Source organism: Eumetopias jubatus, unplaced genomic scaffold (assembly GCF_037043125.1).
Source record: "Eumetopias jubatus isolate StellerSeaLion01/CBP00866 unplaced genomic scaffold, mEumJub1_p1.0 scaffold_1, whole genome shotgun sequence".
Classification (NCBI taxonomy): domain Eukaryota; kingdom Metazoa; phylum Chordata; class Mammalia; order Carnivora; family Otariidae; genus Eumetopias; species Eumetopias jubatus.
Genome location: NW_028274807.1, coordinates 175,173,164 through 175,190,480, shown reverse-complemented (window position 1 = coordinate 175,190,480; position 17,317 = coordinate 175,173,164). Strand labels below are relative to the sequence as shown.

Below are 17,317 nucleotides of genomic sequence, written 5' to 3'. Positions count from 1 at the left end.
CTTCAGCCCACTCTTTCTCAACTAGCTTTTACAACAACACAAACATATAAGACTTAAATATGGCTATTTTACAGCTGAAAGTTAAGTAAATTGTCCACCATTATGTAGCTAGTAACTGACAAGGCTAGAATTAAAACCTGTCTGTCTCCACTTCTAGGTTATTGATGGAGTATACTGAAATTATAATTGAAAATAAAGTTAACAAAATAATTTATTTTACTTGGGTGCAAATATTTTGGAAGACTAAAGGGAAGGAATTAGATCTGAATGGATAATGAAAACAGTGAAGAAGGAATCAGGATACCCAAGTTTAATTTCTTGCTGTTTCTTAAAGCAGGTGGTGAATTTGGAAAAAAAGATGATCCATCTTCCTGAGTTTCAGTTTCCTTGTCTATAATAATGGTGATGATGACAATGGTAGTTGTGACTGTCATGATATGGGACTACACATTTCCTTGTACCAGAAACAATATGATGGACTTTATAAGCAGTATACCATTAAATCTCAAAACAACCATTTGATATACATATGTCTATTTTACCAATGAAGATACTGAGAATTATTCAAACTCACTAAGGCTCATTTGATTCAGGGACACATACTCTCTCTCTCTCTTTTTTAAGATTTATTTATTCATTTGAGAGAGAGAAAGAATCCTCAAGCAGATTCCCTGCTGAGTGCAGAGCCTGATGTGGGGCTTGATCCCAAGATCCTGAGATCATGTCCTGAGCTGAAATCAAAAGTCAAACACTTAACTGACTGAACCAACCAGGCAGCCCATAGGAGCACAGACTCTCAATCACTAGCTCTATTGTCTATCCATACCAAAAGTCTAACCTGAATGGTCTACAAAAGACCTACCAACTTTGAGATGTAGAACTATGGTAAGCAGAGGAGATGACCATGCTCTTACATGTCTCTCAAATATAACTATTAGAGTTATGGACTGGGTGTCCTAAAATTAAGTCTTAATATGATGAGATTTATGCTTTATGTTGTTTATTTCAACTTAAAAAAAAAAACAGCATTTCTTCACCTTAAACATGAGAATTGAACTCTTCATCCTCCTTTTTCCCTTGCTTTTTTTTCTTAACAATTCAGTCTAAATGCCATGAAGGAAGCTAAGTAAGGTATGCGTCCACATGAATGTGGAAGATGAGAGTTACAGTGGCCCAGCATGCGGTCATAGAGCCTGGGAGGGATGAGAAACATATCCTTGCAGGGTAAAGGGTAGGGCAGTGTTGGTTCAGTGGCGAAGAGGCAGAGTTCGATAAAGGCAATAAGGATGCCTATGGTGGGGTAATCTGGCCCAGGATATCAGAGTCTGAGAAGGCTCAGGAGGGTTCCATTGCCAGGAGAGGGTGATGAAGGTGGAAACCTGGATTCTGGTGTTGGAACCAAGCAGAGTGAGGACAGTCTCCATAGGGAAGGGGTGTTCAGTGTGCATTGTTATATCTGAAGGATGTGAGAAAATTATGCACTTTGGAATATGACCATGCACAGCGTGTCAGAGGTCAAGTGAAGTGAAAGAGAATCCACAAAGGATGGGCTGCTGCATGAGGTCAGAACCTGAGGGAGGTGAGAAGGGAGGAGACAGCCCAATAAGTGGTTTCAGGGCAGGTGTGGGAATAAACTTGGGAGCACATGTCAGAACCTGTGTAGGGTGACAAGGACCTTTACAAAGGTGGTAGCAGTAACTGGAGATTAGTTATATACAGGGGAATTGAACAAATGCATAAATATGTCTATACACATAGACACATGCTGAATGAGAAGGCCTCAGAAAAAGAACACCTCAATAACATTGAGTACACTTTGCATCCAGATCATGGTTTCTAAATACCATTCTCTAATAAAAGAATCCAGGTTTCCTTGGTGGTTGGGTGGGGGGGGGCGGGGAGGTGCGGAGACTACTTCCATGGTGAGGGTAGGAGATACACAAGATAATTCTGGAACACTTTCTTGTACCAGAAAGTAAGGAAGAGTTCAAAGTATGATAGGCACATGTCAAAAAGACAAACCACTTTAAATGGGCTCCTGCTGGCCAAATCATTGACAATTTGGCCATCAAAATAATATTAATGGCTTATAACTTGTTTAATAAAACTAGAACTCATGGATTCACACTGACATAGTAGACAAGTTTGATAGAAATATATTAATTAAACACTTAAATGTTCAATGAAGAGCAGTATATTTGCATTATCTTAAAAATACCTAAACACAAAATACTTACTAATTATAAAGAGGAAAAAAAGTGGACATCTGTGTGGCTAGGTTACTTAAGCATCTGCCTTTGGCTCAGATTATGATCTTAGGGTCCTGGGATCGAGCCCTGTGTCAGGCTCCCTGCTCAGTGGGGAGTCTGCTTGTCCCTCTTCCTCTGCCCTTCTCCCCTGCTTGTGCCCCCAATCTCTCTCTTAAATAAATAAATAAAATCTTTTAAAAAGAGAGAGAGAGAGAAAGTAACTTTATAGTGAAGTCTGGCAGGCAGTACCTTAATCAGTGACCAAAGTTAACTTCAGCAGTTTTGGGGCAAATAGAAGTCCTGTACCACCTGATAGGACGCAGTATAAAGCACACAGTATTCCTGAATCTAATCATACTGAAACAGACACTAAGGAGCACCCAGCTGGGGAAGGGAACAGGGGACAGAGGGTAAGACAATATGATCAATATACTCTGGCAGATGGACGAGGAGTCTTCTTCAAGGTGATAATTTTTAAAAATAAGAGCCATTTTTCACTGGTTTTATTACTGTTTTTTAAAGTCTTCATAGACCCTTTTATTACCTGTACCCTCAACATACATCTCCTACCAGGTCCACTACCTTGTCCTTGGTAGCTGACTGCTCAGACAAACCCAAAGTGAGTGAAACTTTACCAAATTACTGCCTTGTAATCTTTGGTGATGTCCAAGTCAGAAAAATCAAGAGTAGGGAACTGTCCCACACTGAAGAAGACTAAAAAGAAACAATTAAATGAAAATTGTGATTCTTGACTGGATCCTTTTGCTCTAAAAGATTTTATTAGAAAAATGATGAAATGGATTAGATACTAGTATTCAGTCAATGTTATTTTTTTAAAAAATATGATAGTTTTACTGAGTTTATATACAAGAATGTACTTTTTAGGAAATATAAAAGTCTTTCGGGATGATGTGGCAATGGTTTGCAAAATTATTCTGAATGGTTCAGAAAAAAAATATTTCTTTGTACCATTCTTAGAAGATTTTCTGTGTATTTGAGATTGTTTCAAAATAAAAGTTGGGGTACCTGGGTGGCTCAGCCATTAAGCATCTGTCTTCGGGTTAACGTCATGATCCCAGGGTCCTGGTATCGAGCCCCGTATCGGGCTCCCTGCTCAGCGGGGAGTTTGCTTCTCCCTCTCCCACTCCCCCTGCTTGTGTTCCCTCTCTAGCTGTCTCTCTCTCTCTCTCTCTCTCTGTCAAATAAATAAATAAATAAATAAATAAATAAATAAATAATATAAAAGTTTAAAAAATGTATATTGACTTGATATCTAATACAGAGTTGCATTCAAACCAGGGTCAAATGTTTCACATGGTGTTTACTCTTCTGTTTTCAGGTGCTGGTCTTTTGAGTCATCCTATTTTTACCCAGGAGCCACAAGATGTTATTTTTCCTTTGGATTTATCAAAATCTGAAATCATCTTGAATTGTGCCGCCAGTGGTTACCCTTCACCTCATTATAGGTAAACTCCTAGCTCTGGGCACAACACTGTTTTTTTCTTTGTCTTGGATGTAAAACATACATACAATAAAGTGCTTAGACTTACCTAATTTGAAGGATGCAGCTCAGTCAGTGATTTTTTACATGGGTATATAGCTGAGTGCCCACCACTCAAATAGATACATACATTTTCAGTATCCTCAAGTGTTCCCTCCTTCCACTTTCCAGGTGATAACTACCTTACCCCTTGCCCAGGACTCTGTCTTATTCATTAGATTGACTTAGAAGAGTTATTCTTGAGATTGGTGCCATGGAGTGCCATATTATGGCTAGAGTTGGGGGGGGGGGAAGAGAAATAAGGAAAAAGAAAGAAAGGAAAGGAAAAAAGAGAAAAGAAATGGAACAGAAAGATGGAGGGAGAGAGGGAAGGAAAAAATAGACAAGGAAAAAGAGGCACAAGAAGATAGGAAGAAAGCAAGAAAGAGAAATAGAAAGGATGGGAAAAGCAAGAAAAGGAAAAGATTTGCTTCTTTAATTTGAAAGACTCTAAAGTAGAAGCTGCTTTCTTCCCCCAATTTGGGGCTACAGGCTCAGTTCTCCCAGTTACAATGACTGTGAAAATATTCCCCTAAACAATTTTAAACAAGATGCAGACTTTTTATTTTATCAGATCAATTTCTGTGACTCCACCGGCATATCCCATTGCCCAAAAAGCACTGATTTTAGAAATACATGTTGAAGACAGCTATGTACCCTCAAAGCAGAAAAAGGTCTTTTTTTTTTCTGGGCAAGTAGAAAAAAATTGTGTTTGTTTCTCACATATTACCTGTAGAATAACAGGAAGGAAGAGTCAGTAACGTTTTTGTTCTTACGAGGTTACAATAAAAGCAGAGGGGTGCCTGGGTGGCTCAGTCGGGTAAGTGTTGGACTCCTGATTTGCTCAGGTCATGATCTCAGGGTCATGAGATCAATCCGTGCATGGGCCTCCCCACTGAGCATGAAGACTGCTTAAGATTCTCTCTCTCTCCCCTTCTGTCCCTCCCCTACTCCCGAGCAAGCATGCATGTGCACGTGCTCTCTCTCTCTCTCTAAACAACAACAACAAAAAAGGCAGAATTTGATCCACATTGTGAGTGGAATTCACAAATTTAAAAACATATACATGTATATACCATGCTTGTATAAATAATAAGGATATTTTGTTGGTAAGAACTGCATATGCAATGTGAATATCAGGAAAGACAATAAATATTAAAATGACTGTTGTAACTTTGTGTTCTAAAAGCGTTTTTTTAAGCCTAATTTTTAGCAGTGAAATTGAATTGACACACATCAAAAGTAACAATTTCAGTCCATTTTAGCAAAATAAACTGGTTTTGCCTACTTTTTTATGTTGCATTAGAAATATCATATTTATATGTATAAATATTTTGATCTTAAAATGTCTAGTTAATTTAATAAATGGTTTAAATGCACAAAGTTAGAGACAACTCTCACCTTGTATTTTATTGGACTTACTTCGGCATTTTTTTTTTTTTTTTTACAACAAAGGAACTGAAAAGCTATGTCTTCTCATTACTTACTAAAGCTTCCCTATCTGTAACATACCCAAACAAATGAAGCCCATCAGTTAGGTGATCATTTACTTTATAAATTGGTTCTCTCAATTCAGGGTTTGTATGTTTGTTTGTTTGCCTTAAACACTCATTGGTCTTATTTAATTTAATGTATGGTTAAATATATAAAAATCTGATTAATACATTTTTCACAGTTAATACTTAAACTTGTAATTTTATTTTTGAGAGCTAACTTGATTGATCATCACCATTGGTAGGGTTTATTAGAGGATAAACTATACATGAATTCCTGTAAAATAAGAAATATTTGCTAAGTATAGATAAGATAAATCATCAATCAGTTATATAATTGGCTTGTAACAAGCAGAAAAATGTAAAGTAGTGGATCTCATGACAATTTGCTCATTAGTTTTTACTTATGAAGAAATATTCTGAATGAAGAGACTACAAATTTCACTGTTGTTAAAGGCTTCTGTTTCTAACAGACTTGTAAATTAGTAGGCTAAAGACAGGTAATTTAGCTTCTTATTTTCAATCCCCTTAACCTGTTTTAGCTCATCTCTAATATTATAACATAAAATACACATAGGCAAGAGGCTTTGGAAAGAGCGTGAAAAAAGAGCTGTTTTTAATGCTTAAATGTCAGACTCAGATCCAATTTCCATGATAATAAAGCAAAGGGCAGAGATATTTCAGATAATGCACATTAGCAACAAAATGTGAAATTTTAGTTTTAATATGACCCTTTCTAACTTAAATTTTATTAAAAAAACTCATTCATAACCTGTGTGTGTGTGTGTGTGTGTGTGTGAGCGTGCATGTGTGTAATAGAGGGAAAATCTTTATGATAGACATTCTAACATTATTTGAGATAATTTGAATATACTGTGAAGTCATGTGAAAGAGCCTTTGATTAGAATGAAGAGTTATCATTTCTAGTCACAGCTCTGATATTTAATATGTGACTTTGGAACAATCATTTCTCTGTCTTGTCATCAGCTTCCTTATCCATAATGTGAGGGTGTGGTTGATTTAAGACATGTTTTCCTTATTCTTTTTTTTCCTAAATATTGAGTATGTATTTCCAGAGTTAGGAACACTTTTCTTTGACATACTACAATATCACTATCATACTTAAATATTTATCAATAATTCATTAATATTATCCAATATTCTCTAGTATTCAACCTTCCCAGATTGGTTCATACATATTTTCTCTAGTTGGCTTAAGATCAATTTTTAATTTTTTTTAAGATTTTATTAATTTGCCAGAGAGAGAAACAGCACAAGCAGGGGGAGTGGCAAGCAGAGGGAGAAGCAGGCTCCCCGTTGAGCAAGGAGCCCAATGTGGGACTCCATCCCAGGACCCTGGGATCATGACCTGAGCCAAAGGCAGACATTTAACCGACTGAGCCACCCAGATGTCCCAAAATCAATTTTTAAATTAGGTTAGCACAATGTCCAAAAAATAGCAAGGAAGATTGTGTGGCTGGAAAGAACAGAACTCAATACTAAGTTTCATAGCCTCACAGAAGAGGGCAAAAGCAGAATCAGAATCAAAACATCAGTTCAAGTAAGTGAGAGAAGGTGATCAGTGGTTAACTGGATAAAATGAACAGTCTGCTGCAGTCTGGCAGAGATCCATAGGCCTTTTTTTTTTTTTCCACTTTACTTTGTTTTTATTGTTTTTTTCCAGCCCTCATGGAGTTTATTTTTATTTTATTTTATTTTATTTTTTAAATTAATGCATAATGTGTTACTGGTTTCAGAGGTGCAGGTCTGTGATTCATCAGTCTTATATAATACCCAGTGCTCATTACATCACATGCCCTCCTTAATGTCCACCACCCAGTTACCCCATCCCTCCACCCCACATGTTTTCCTTCTTTTAGTAATTTCTCTTTAGGAAAATAAGTCTCATGGGGGAAAATAAGCAATATCTAAAGCATAACTTTGGAAATAGTTTAAAAGCAACTTGTCTTCTAGTCACTTCCCGTGAAGTGAACACACATGAACAAATAGGATTTCAGTGCACTTGTAAAAGTACAGAAATGTGAGACAAGGGTGAACAAATCTTTCCTGTGGAAAAGATCACTCTTAATTTTTTACAGACCAGGGAACACATGAGAATTAAAGAGGAAGCTTTGTAAAAGGAAGGAAGATGGGTTACCCAAAGTTGGTACTTGGATGGGATTGCTTATCTTTAAAAGTCTAAGCTAATCAGATAGCAATGAGCTTATTTCCAGCTCAGAATATTTATTTTATTTGGGAAAATGAAGCAACACACACATAAATGATTTCTGTGCCAGATACATTCTATCAGAAGAAGGTCTTTGAGTGTCCTGGAGGATTTCTGACAGATCTCCTCTTGACCTGATCACCACAGGAAGTTCCTTTCTCTAATTTAGTCTGCTCTATCCTAGTCATGAAGACATTCTTAAGTCTGAGAAGGGTTAGGTGTCTTTGAGTAAAAATCATAGCAGTAGTCACTCTGCCCTTCATTCTTTTCATTCATTTTCTCATTTCATCTTCTTAACAACCCCATGGGATAAAGCAGGATATACATTATTGTACAAATTTTATAATTGATTGATACGACTTCTGGAGAAATTAGATGACTCATCCAGGGATACACAGGAAGGGAATGTCAAAGCTAGGCCAGGGACTCTTTCCACAAGGTCAGTGGTGTCAAATTTAGTGCACATTATAATCACCCAGAGACTTACAAATTTAGATTTTGGAGTCGAGGAATGGGCTCAGAAATAAACACTCTTAACAAACACTCAATATAATTCTAAAACAAGGCCTAGTTCTGAAACACACACACACACACACACACACACACACACACACACACACACACACACGCATATTATCTAAGGACAACAAACATAGCCCCAAGCCATTATATTCTTGATACAGGGCTTAACTACTTAATATTAAAGGATGTTCTCCAGAAAAAGGTCAAGATTTTAGTTCAAATTCATTATGTTTCCTGGCATTAATATGATATTAATGCAGATGCTAAAAATAATCATTTAAAGCATATGTCCTACTTTGCATTGTAGGAAAATTCTCCTAGGTATGCAATCCTATCAGATGCAATCCTATCAGTAATGTGTTTATGACAATCACTTGAATTCATTAATACTATTCCTCCATTGATTTAAACATATTAATTAGGACAAAGCCCATACCAGGAGCTGAACCCCTGATCTATATGCACAGTTTAATAATCATTGTACCATAGTGATTAGAACTATTATGGGGATACTGTGAAAAATTCATTTGCTGCAGCTAAGCCAACAACTTTGAATTTGTGTTGAAAAACAATTACCAAGCTTAATTAGGAGCATGTAATGATGACAGCAGTTATTTCAGCGATTGATTCCAAAATTAAAGAGAGCTAGCAAACTAAATGTGGTATATCCTTTGCTTTGAAAATGAAAGGGAACATGGAGGTCCAAAGATCATGCCCTGTAAGCAAATTGTGAAAGACAGTATTATAGAGCTAGTGAGAAGAATATTAGAGTCTTGGGATAGGCCTAAAAAAGAAAACGTTTCTATATTTTTTTCCTCCAAACATTGAGAACAAAAAACTGTACAGATTTCTCTAGAAAAAAAAATTGACAAAATTCAGGCAAATGAAACACACTGGTTTTGGCTGTTGTCTTTCAACTTCTTTTTATTAAAAGGAAGTTGAGGTACACAAGAATTGGCTAAATAATTTTAAAGTTGATTGAAAACCTCTGATTGGTTTGATATTTCGTCAATCACTTCTCATCTTTCATATGGTGGAGGATTACCTAAGTTTGTATTTCTTTTCTACTATGGTAGACATTTGGATTTTTCAAGATGTTCCTAAAGAAGTCAATGACATTTGGAAGAATACTAAAACGTAATTTCTTTTATACAGTTAGCCACCCTCATCAAAATATTTTTAATATGATTTTAGCATGAAAGGGAAGATCATAACAAAGCTGCCATTCCAAATATACGTGGTTTGGAAATCAGCTATGTTCCATAGGGTAAAGCCATTCCTTTGTTTTTCTACAAGTTATAGGGTGAAAGGTGGGTGAAGTAGGTTTGGTTAGAGATTATTACTGGGTATTTATTCATCTTAAAATAATCAAATGGAATTTTCTAAAACATCTTACAGTTCTTTGAAAATAAATATAACTGTAAGGCCCTTCTGCTACTTAATTCATGTACCAAAAGATTATTGACTAATAGGTAAACCAAGAGACTTTTTGCTGCCTAAAATAAAAACCTCCCAAATTACATTTGTTTTGTTAAAGTATAATTTTAGGTTGGCATTTCTAAGTACTGTTGAAATATATTCAGTGTGATTAATTTTCCAAGTAAAAGATGAACAGAGACAATCATGTTCTAAAGTAGGCAGGTTATTATTGTTTTGTTATCAGCCTCAACTTGGCATTGGGAAATCTTTGCTGGCTTTCTTTATGCCATTTGTAATATATGCTTCTTGGATTTCTATCTCTAAACCATTTTCAATGTCCAATTTTTTAGTATCACTTGTGGGGGTTCAGGTATGGTATATGTTATTTGAAAAGTCGCTAACAGAATAGAATGGCCAGTATCTTCGACTGAATGTTTCAGCTTTATTTCTTATGTCGAGTTATGTTGCCTCTTTGTACACAATGTGGGTGAATGTTTGTGATTCATAAAGAGTGGAAGATCTTTCAAATAACCTAGTTATTAATATCACTGAGCTACTGAATATAGTCATCTTTGGTGAAACTGAAAAATTGTCTCCATGTGTAATCATGTTTGTTGTTTGTTGTTGTTCTTGTTTTAAATGATCCTAGCAAATACATACATACATACATACATACATGCATGCATAAATGGCCCTAGCAGTTACAACCTCATGTTGTTTAAGATTAGGAGTGGTCAACTCTGTATATTATAACATAATTTGATTTTTTTTCCTTGAAGGTGGAAGCAAAATGGCACAGATATTGATTTTACCATGAGTTATCACCACAGGTTGGATGGAGGCAATTTGGCAATCAGTAGCCCCCGTACAGATCAAGATATTGGCATGTACCAGTGCCTGGCCACCAACGCTTTGGGGACAATTCTGAGTCGGAAGGCAAAGCTCCAATTTGCATGTGAGTTTGTGGGGGACAATCTAATCCCTGTGTTTTTTTAATACAATATTTTACATTCATATTAGGAAAAAAATCTGGCTTTGCTAATCATCTGTTCTTTGAGAGTGATTAATTTATGGAGGTAAAAAATTTTAACTTTGCATTTTATGAATTCTCTCTGGGGGATAGTCAAAATCCTCTTTAAAAAAAGAAGAAAATATCAGTGTTATTATATTTTATAAATTATGTTTCAAAACATCTCTAAAAGTTCCAGATGTAAATATTAAGAAAAAGATATATGACTTATTACTATTTTTCTTTCTTTTTTTCCTTCTTCTTTTGCATTATATATTAGTGTTCAGAGCACAGGAAGAAAAAGCTGAGGGTAAAGATGTCTTTTGGGGGAGGTGGGTGTTCTCCCAGGAAAAGTGATTATGCACCCACAGTTTGATGTAGGTGGAAATAAAGTGGTTGCCAAAGGCAGGCTTTGTATTAACTGTAACAATGTCCAGCTGCATCACATAAATGTCATCCAAGTAATTACCCTGGTGACATTTGAGGACATTAGCAGATGAACAATAGACATACTGCCTCTTATATCCTTTATATGTAGTGTTTCCAGGGACTAAAATGTTTCATATTGGATCCAGGAATAGCCTTGATTGAAAGTAATTATATCTGTTGATGTAGACGGAAGAGGAGACTTGAATTTCTCTCTCTCTGTCTTTTTTTTTCTTTTTCTCTCTTTACACCTCCTCCCCTATCCCTCCTCTACCCCTGCCCACCAAGAGGACATATCAGGAGGCCAACAAGTTAGCAGCTAATCCTTTGGGTGCTCATGGAAAAGGGATATTCTGTCTGTTATTTTGAAAAAATAATTGTTTTGAAATTTTATTAATGAAATATATATCCAGAGCCTGTCTTGCAGAACTACTGTAGTCATCAGTAGATACATGAATTAATAATTGAGTCTGTTTCCCGTTGCAGGTCTTGTGTTCTGAAGATTCCTTGCTTCATGTACACTTCCCCTTATGTTGGCCATTTTGGGAATGGTCTTGTTTCTGAATATGTGTGTGTGTGTGTGTGTGTGTGTGCATGTGTGTTCATGTGTGTATTTAGTCATGTGTGTATATATACACAAGCATTCTATAGGTACATACACAAACACATATATGTATATGTATATTCATATATACACAGACACACATATATGTACACACATACATTGCTAAATGTATCTGAATGCATTTATATATGTGGAAATAGAAAACACCAAAGTTTATGGAGCTAAGTGGAATATGAACAAAGGCTGGGGACTATTTTGAAACTTAGGATAAAGATAATCACAGTACTTGGTTTCTGCATTTTGCCCAAGATCATCATTTGGAAAAACAAAAGAACAAAATGCTGATCAGAAACTTATATTGTAGAAATAAATAATTGCTCTAGAGATTTTGAATGATTCTGCCACAGTAATTATTTATTTCTCCTGCTTGGATAGGATGTGACCCTAGAAGATACACATGAGTTGGATCAGATTCTGTAGGATAAATTTGACTTTCTGATAGAAAAAATTTGACTTCCTGGGAGAGGAAAATGTCTCCTTGAGTGTCTCTAGAGCTATGGATTCTATCTATTCATGACAACAACTGAATACCTATACCTAAAGTTAACGCACTGTGCTTAACAAAACTGTAGATTTCCTCTTCTTCATCCCCTTTTTAAAGAAAAATGTGTCTTTAAATTCCCTACATTATTATTTCTTATCCTTTTTCTGTTTAAAAATACATGTAACTAGGGGCACCTGGGTGGCGCAGTGGGTTAAAGCGTTCAACTCTCGGTTTCGGCTGGGGTCGTGATCTCAGGGTCATGAGATCGAGACCCGCATGTTGGGCTCTGCACTCAGCGTGGAGTCTGCTTGAGATTCTCTCCCCCTCTCCTTCTGCCCCTCCCACTTGTGCTTGCTCTCTCTCTAATAAATAAATAAGTTTTCAAAAAAAAGTTACGTGTAACTAGGAGTCTCTTTAAGTTACAATATGTTTGCTAAAAAAAAAAAGAAAAGGTTTAAATTAAGAAGAAATTGTATACTTTTATTTGGATGAGTGGGAGAAATCAAATCTGTCTTCACTGACTTTCCTGTTTCTTCATAAAATGTTCCTTTTTGGGTTGAAGGTGTATGACTGTTAATCTCTAAAAGCATTTCTTTTATTATTCATGCAGAAAGCAGGATGGGTTACATCCATTAACTGATCTTTCTTCTGAAAACTTAAAGGATTTTAGGTTCCAAGTCTGAAATTTAGGGAAACAAAAACAAGAACCACACCATCCTGTTTCTCTGTCCAGGACCTGTAGTGGTGCCATATGCCTGAAGTGTTTCCTGCTGGGTCCAGGGAGAGATTTACTTAAGTGTAATTATCTCTCTTCATTTGAACCAACCCTAAGCATAACCAGCACATTTTAGTAATTTAGAATTATTTCCTTCCATCTCCTGTGTCTCATAAGTACCCTGTGAACTCACTTCAGTCATTTGTTCAATCTGTGTAGTAAAGTACAGCTTTAAAAAAGGTGAAAATGCCAGATTTAACTTTGCCACCTACTGTTGTACAACTCTCCATGGTTTACTCAAGGTGGTTTACACGAGGATCTTAGGAATGATTCAAAAAAGTGTTGGTGATTTACAGTCCAGGAGCCTCTATTTACAAATCCTTTTGTCCTGATCTCATTTTAAAATATAGATATTAATTTTGCAATATAGGTTTTCTGCAATTTCATCCAAAGAAAGTACTGTAAATCTATAGACAAATTGTGTTTATTCTTAAAGAAAGAGAGAAAGGGAAGAGAGAGAGAGAAACAAGAGAGAAAAGGGACATACTTAATCAAGAATAAGTTTTCCTATGAAAACACACTCAATATCACTAATCATTATGAAAATGTAAATCAGAACTATAATAAGATACTGCTTCACACGCATTAGGATGGCTGCTATTAAAACACACACACACACACACACACACACACACACTGGAAAATAACAGATATTTGCAAGAATGTGGAAAAATTGGAATGCTTGTGCATTGGTGGTTGGAATGTAAAATGGTAGAGCTACTGTGAAAGACAGTATAGCAGTTCCTCAAAAAAAAAATTTAACAGAATTACCACATGACACAGCAATTCCACTTCTGCGTATATACCTCAAAGAATTAAAGGCAGGACTCGAACAGATATTTGTATATCCATATGCATAGCAGCATTATTCTCAATCGTTAAAAGGTAGAAGCAACCCAAATGTCCATCAACATAAATAAAGAAGATGTAGTGTGTGTATGTGTAGAATAGAATATTATCCAACTTTAAAAAAGGAATAAGCACAACATCCTGCTAAATGAAATAAGCCAGACACAAAAGGACAAATATTATATGATTTCCCTTATCTGAGGTAACTAGAAAGGCAAATTGGTAGAGACAGATGGCAGACTCGTGACTGCTAGGGACAGGGTCGAGGGAAGAATCCAGAGTCAGCGTTTAATTAATACAGAGTTTCAGTTTGCGATGATGAAAATTTCTGGAGATGAATGGTAGTAATGATTACACAATCTGAATGTGTTCAGTTCCACTAAATTGTACACTTTAAAATGATTAAAATGGTAAATTTTATGTTATGTGTCTTTTATTACTATTTTAAAAAATAGTATCATCAGAACTCAGTGGAATAAAGTAATCATTTCAGTTGGATTTTTTTCTCCATCATAATTCTTAAAAGAAAAGAAAAAGAATAAGTTTTTCTTATTAAGTATCTGCTCTGGTTCTTTTTACACAGCAAGTAGAATCTGAATGCTAGTCTCCAGCCAAATGGAAAGTTCCTAAAGTGCAAGACCTGTATCTTCAGTTTAATTTGAAATCCTCACCACCACCTTCATAAATTTCCAACAATGCCCATTTTGGTAGAAAAGGCTTTTTGTAGGCTGGATAATAACAGTAGTTGAATGCTAAGATTTTCGATACAGACAGATCTGAGTTCAAATTCTATCTCTGTCAAAAATCTAGTGGTAAAATCAGGCCACCTCTGAACAATAGTAAGCCTCTGTTATGAAATGTATACAATGGAAATTATAGCATCGGCTGCAGGATAATGACCTGGATTGCAAAGCCGGTGCTTTATAGACATTTGTGAAATGATAGCTCTAATTCTTCTTGCTACTTTTAATTACTTCCCTCAATTTGGCCAAACATTTACATATTTCAAACTGCTGTACTTACTCATAGAAAAATCTTCTATTTTACATTTTAAAACTCCTCTGGACTAGTTAGTTCCTTCTCTTGTTTTCAAGACTTTTAGGTGCTTTGACGTATGTTAACTTTCTTGAGCTAGGCAAACAGCATAAGAGATAGATGATAGTGTTCCTATTTTGCAGATTAGAAGCCTGAGGCTCACTGAGATGGGGGCTTTTTAAAGGTCCATTGTTAGAGAACCAACTGAAACTTGAATATAAAAGTTGAGACTCTTAAGGGCATGCCTTTCATGTTATAGTATCCTTCCCAAACACTGCCCACACAAAACTCGTGTGCTTCTTGTTTTGCTTAATTTGCTGTTGGCATAGTAATTGCCTAAATATTAAGCCATATCTTCAGGACAGTTAGTTTCACAATAAGTCTGGTGGTAGATGCTTTTGAAACCCTGTCCAGATCCCACTTAACGGACAGCGTGCCCATCCTCAGCTTTTAATGAGCACAGCAGCACCTGGTCTATCATTTATGCCCCAGACTCTCTTGGGATCAGGCTGAAGCCAGAAAACAGCTGAGAACCAACCCCTTCTTGCTTAGCTCCTTCCCAGGCTCTCTTCTGCTTTCCTCCCTCCCTTTCTCATGGGAATGTTCTCTCTCTAAATCATATGCACGTGAATGTCCGCCTCAGGCTCTGCTTCTAAGGGACCCAAAGTAAGACAGACACTAAACATTTAATATAAGATATTCAATCTACTTATTGATAGAAAAATTAGGTCCAGAAGCCCTACTCATATGAATTCCTATAGTAAGAACAAAGCTATACATCAAAATAAAATTGTATTAACAACTCTGCTTCCTATCGGTTGGCAGTCAATTGCATATTGCATAGTGTCACTTTGACCTTCAGAACAAATGAACTATGAACAGCCTTTCAGAACCTAACCTGTCCCTGGGAAAGATTCTGTAGGTACATACCTCTAGATAATTGATGGGTTTTGTTTGTAACTTCTATCCTGATGTTCAGCAATTCAGAAACACCCTCAGAGTTTATTTTAGGCTCAGCCTGTTACTTTTTGCCTCATCCTGATTCATCCCACCATGAAACCATGCTAAAATGCAGCCCATGTACACAAAAATATCTATTATAAAATGTACTCCTAAATCAAATCTGCCTTTAACCAGCTATGTTACCCAGACAAGACATTCATCTCTGTGGACTTATTAAAGGTATGTTTTGAATTATTTGATTACAAAAGTCCCCTTCAGTTCTTCTACATAAGATTCTGTCATTTCAGGTAGATTTCTATTTTAAGCATTTCCTTCTTCCCCCCAACCTCAACCCTAAAGCAAATTCAGCAGGTGTCTAGTTACCAAAAGCTCCTGCTACCAACCTGGTGTTCTTGAATGATAAAAACCAGTTTGACTTTTTACAAGTTACACTTGTAGCTGCTTTGAATTTCTTTTATTTTTCAAGGACTTTGGTAGTAAAGGTTGAATGTAGACTTCTTCCTTTCATATGTATGTTAATGAATTACTCTGTACTTGTGTGAGAGAACATTGCATCTGTCATTGCTGTTTAAAATGTCAGCCTTGAGAAAAAAAGATAGGTGTTTTGAAATAAACCTATGATTTCACTGAGCTGTATTTTTTTTTTTTTTGAGATTCTTGTAATAATACAGCTCTACTAATGAATAGATAAACATTTGGGATAAAAGTTACTCATGAATAGGACTTTTTGGTTATGCACTGTTTAATATTTAATCACAGATACCATTTCAAATAAGGTTGTCCCATTATTGCAGACCTACACTGGAGCCTCCTAACTGGCCATTCATTTATTCATCCACCAACCACCCAGAAAACACCTTATTTATATGCATCTAGCCCTGTGCTAGGGCCTAACGATTAAATGATAAATAAGAAACAGCTACTCCCTGTCTTTACAGAGCTGAAACCTTAAGCACAATTAAAAAAAAAAAAAAAGAAAAGAAAGAAATTGCTAACATTTCTAGAGTACATGTTATAGAGCAGGCATTGTTCTACACTCTTTATGTAAATTAACTCCAGTGAGCCTCAGAATAACCCTATGACGTTATTTTCAGATGAGCAGATTGAGGCATAGAAGAATTAAGTAACTCGCCCCGTATCACACAAATAGTTAAGTGGCAGAGTCAGTATTTAAACCCATGCAGTCAGAATGTAGAGTCCACATCCCTGCTGCCCACCGAACCTCCTTAAAAAAATACCAGGTGAAGTAAGAGAAGTAGACTTAACCTATAATGCAGCCCAGAGTAGGGAATAGTAAGGTTTGCCTGGATTGGGAAAAGGGCAATAGAAGTCTTCCAAAGGCAATGTGGCTTGACTTAGGCATTGAAATATCAGTTTGTGTTCCTGATACAAGTGCATGGAAGAACATTCAGGATGAAAGTCGATCCAAGAGGAGATGCAAATGTGTGAACAAGCCCAGGTAAAGAAAATATGAGAAGATTGACAAAAGACCAGGCATGATAACAAAAATGCAAAAGACCATCTTTATAAAATGACTAGTTTTCTAGGAAAAAGCTTGAAAATAATTTGGAGGCAGGTACATCCAAATTTTGGAGGCTCTTTATATTCAAGCCCAATCTAAACAATGGGATGATTGAGTGATACTATGAAATGCCAAAGAAACACACAAAAATCCATCATACTGTGATGCTTTTAGGCAGA

General features: G+C 36.1%; 1 protein-coding gene across 1 annotated transcript in view; it reads left to right on the top strand.

Moving 5' to 3' along the window:
• Positions 1-3,605: 3,605 nt before the first annotated feature.
• CNTN6 (contactin 6) overlaps positions 3,606-17,317 on the top strand; it is a 151,490-nt gene continuing 137,778 nt past the window's right edge. The window contains 2 exon segments of the mRNA XM_028101740.2: positions 3,606-3,715; positions 10,230-10,405. Coding sequence (XP_027957541.2) covers positions 10,264-10,405 — 142 coding nt within the window. The 5' untranslated portion in view covers positions 3,606-3,715; positions 10,230-10,263.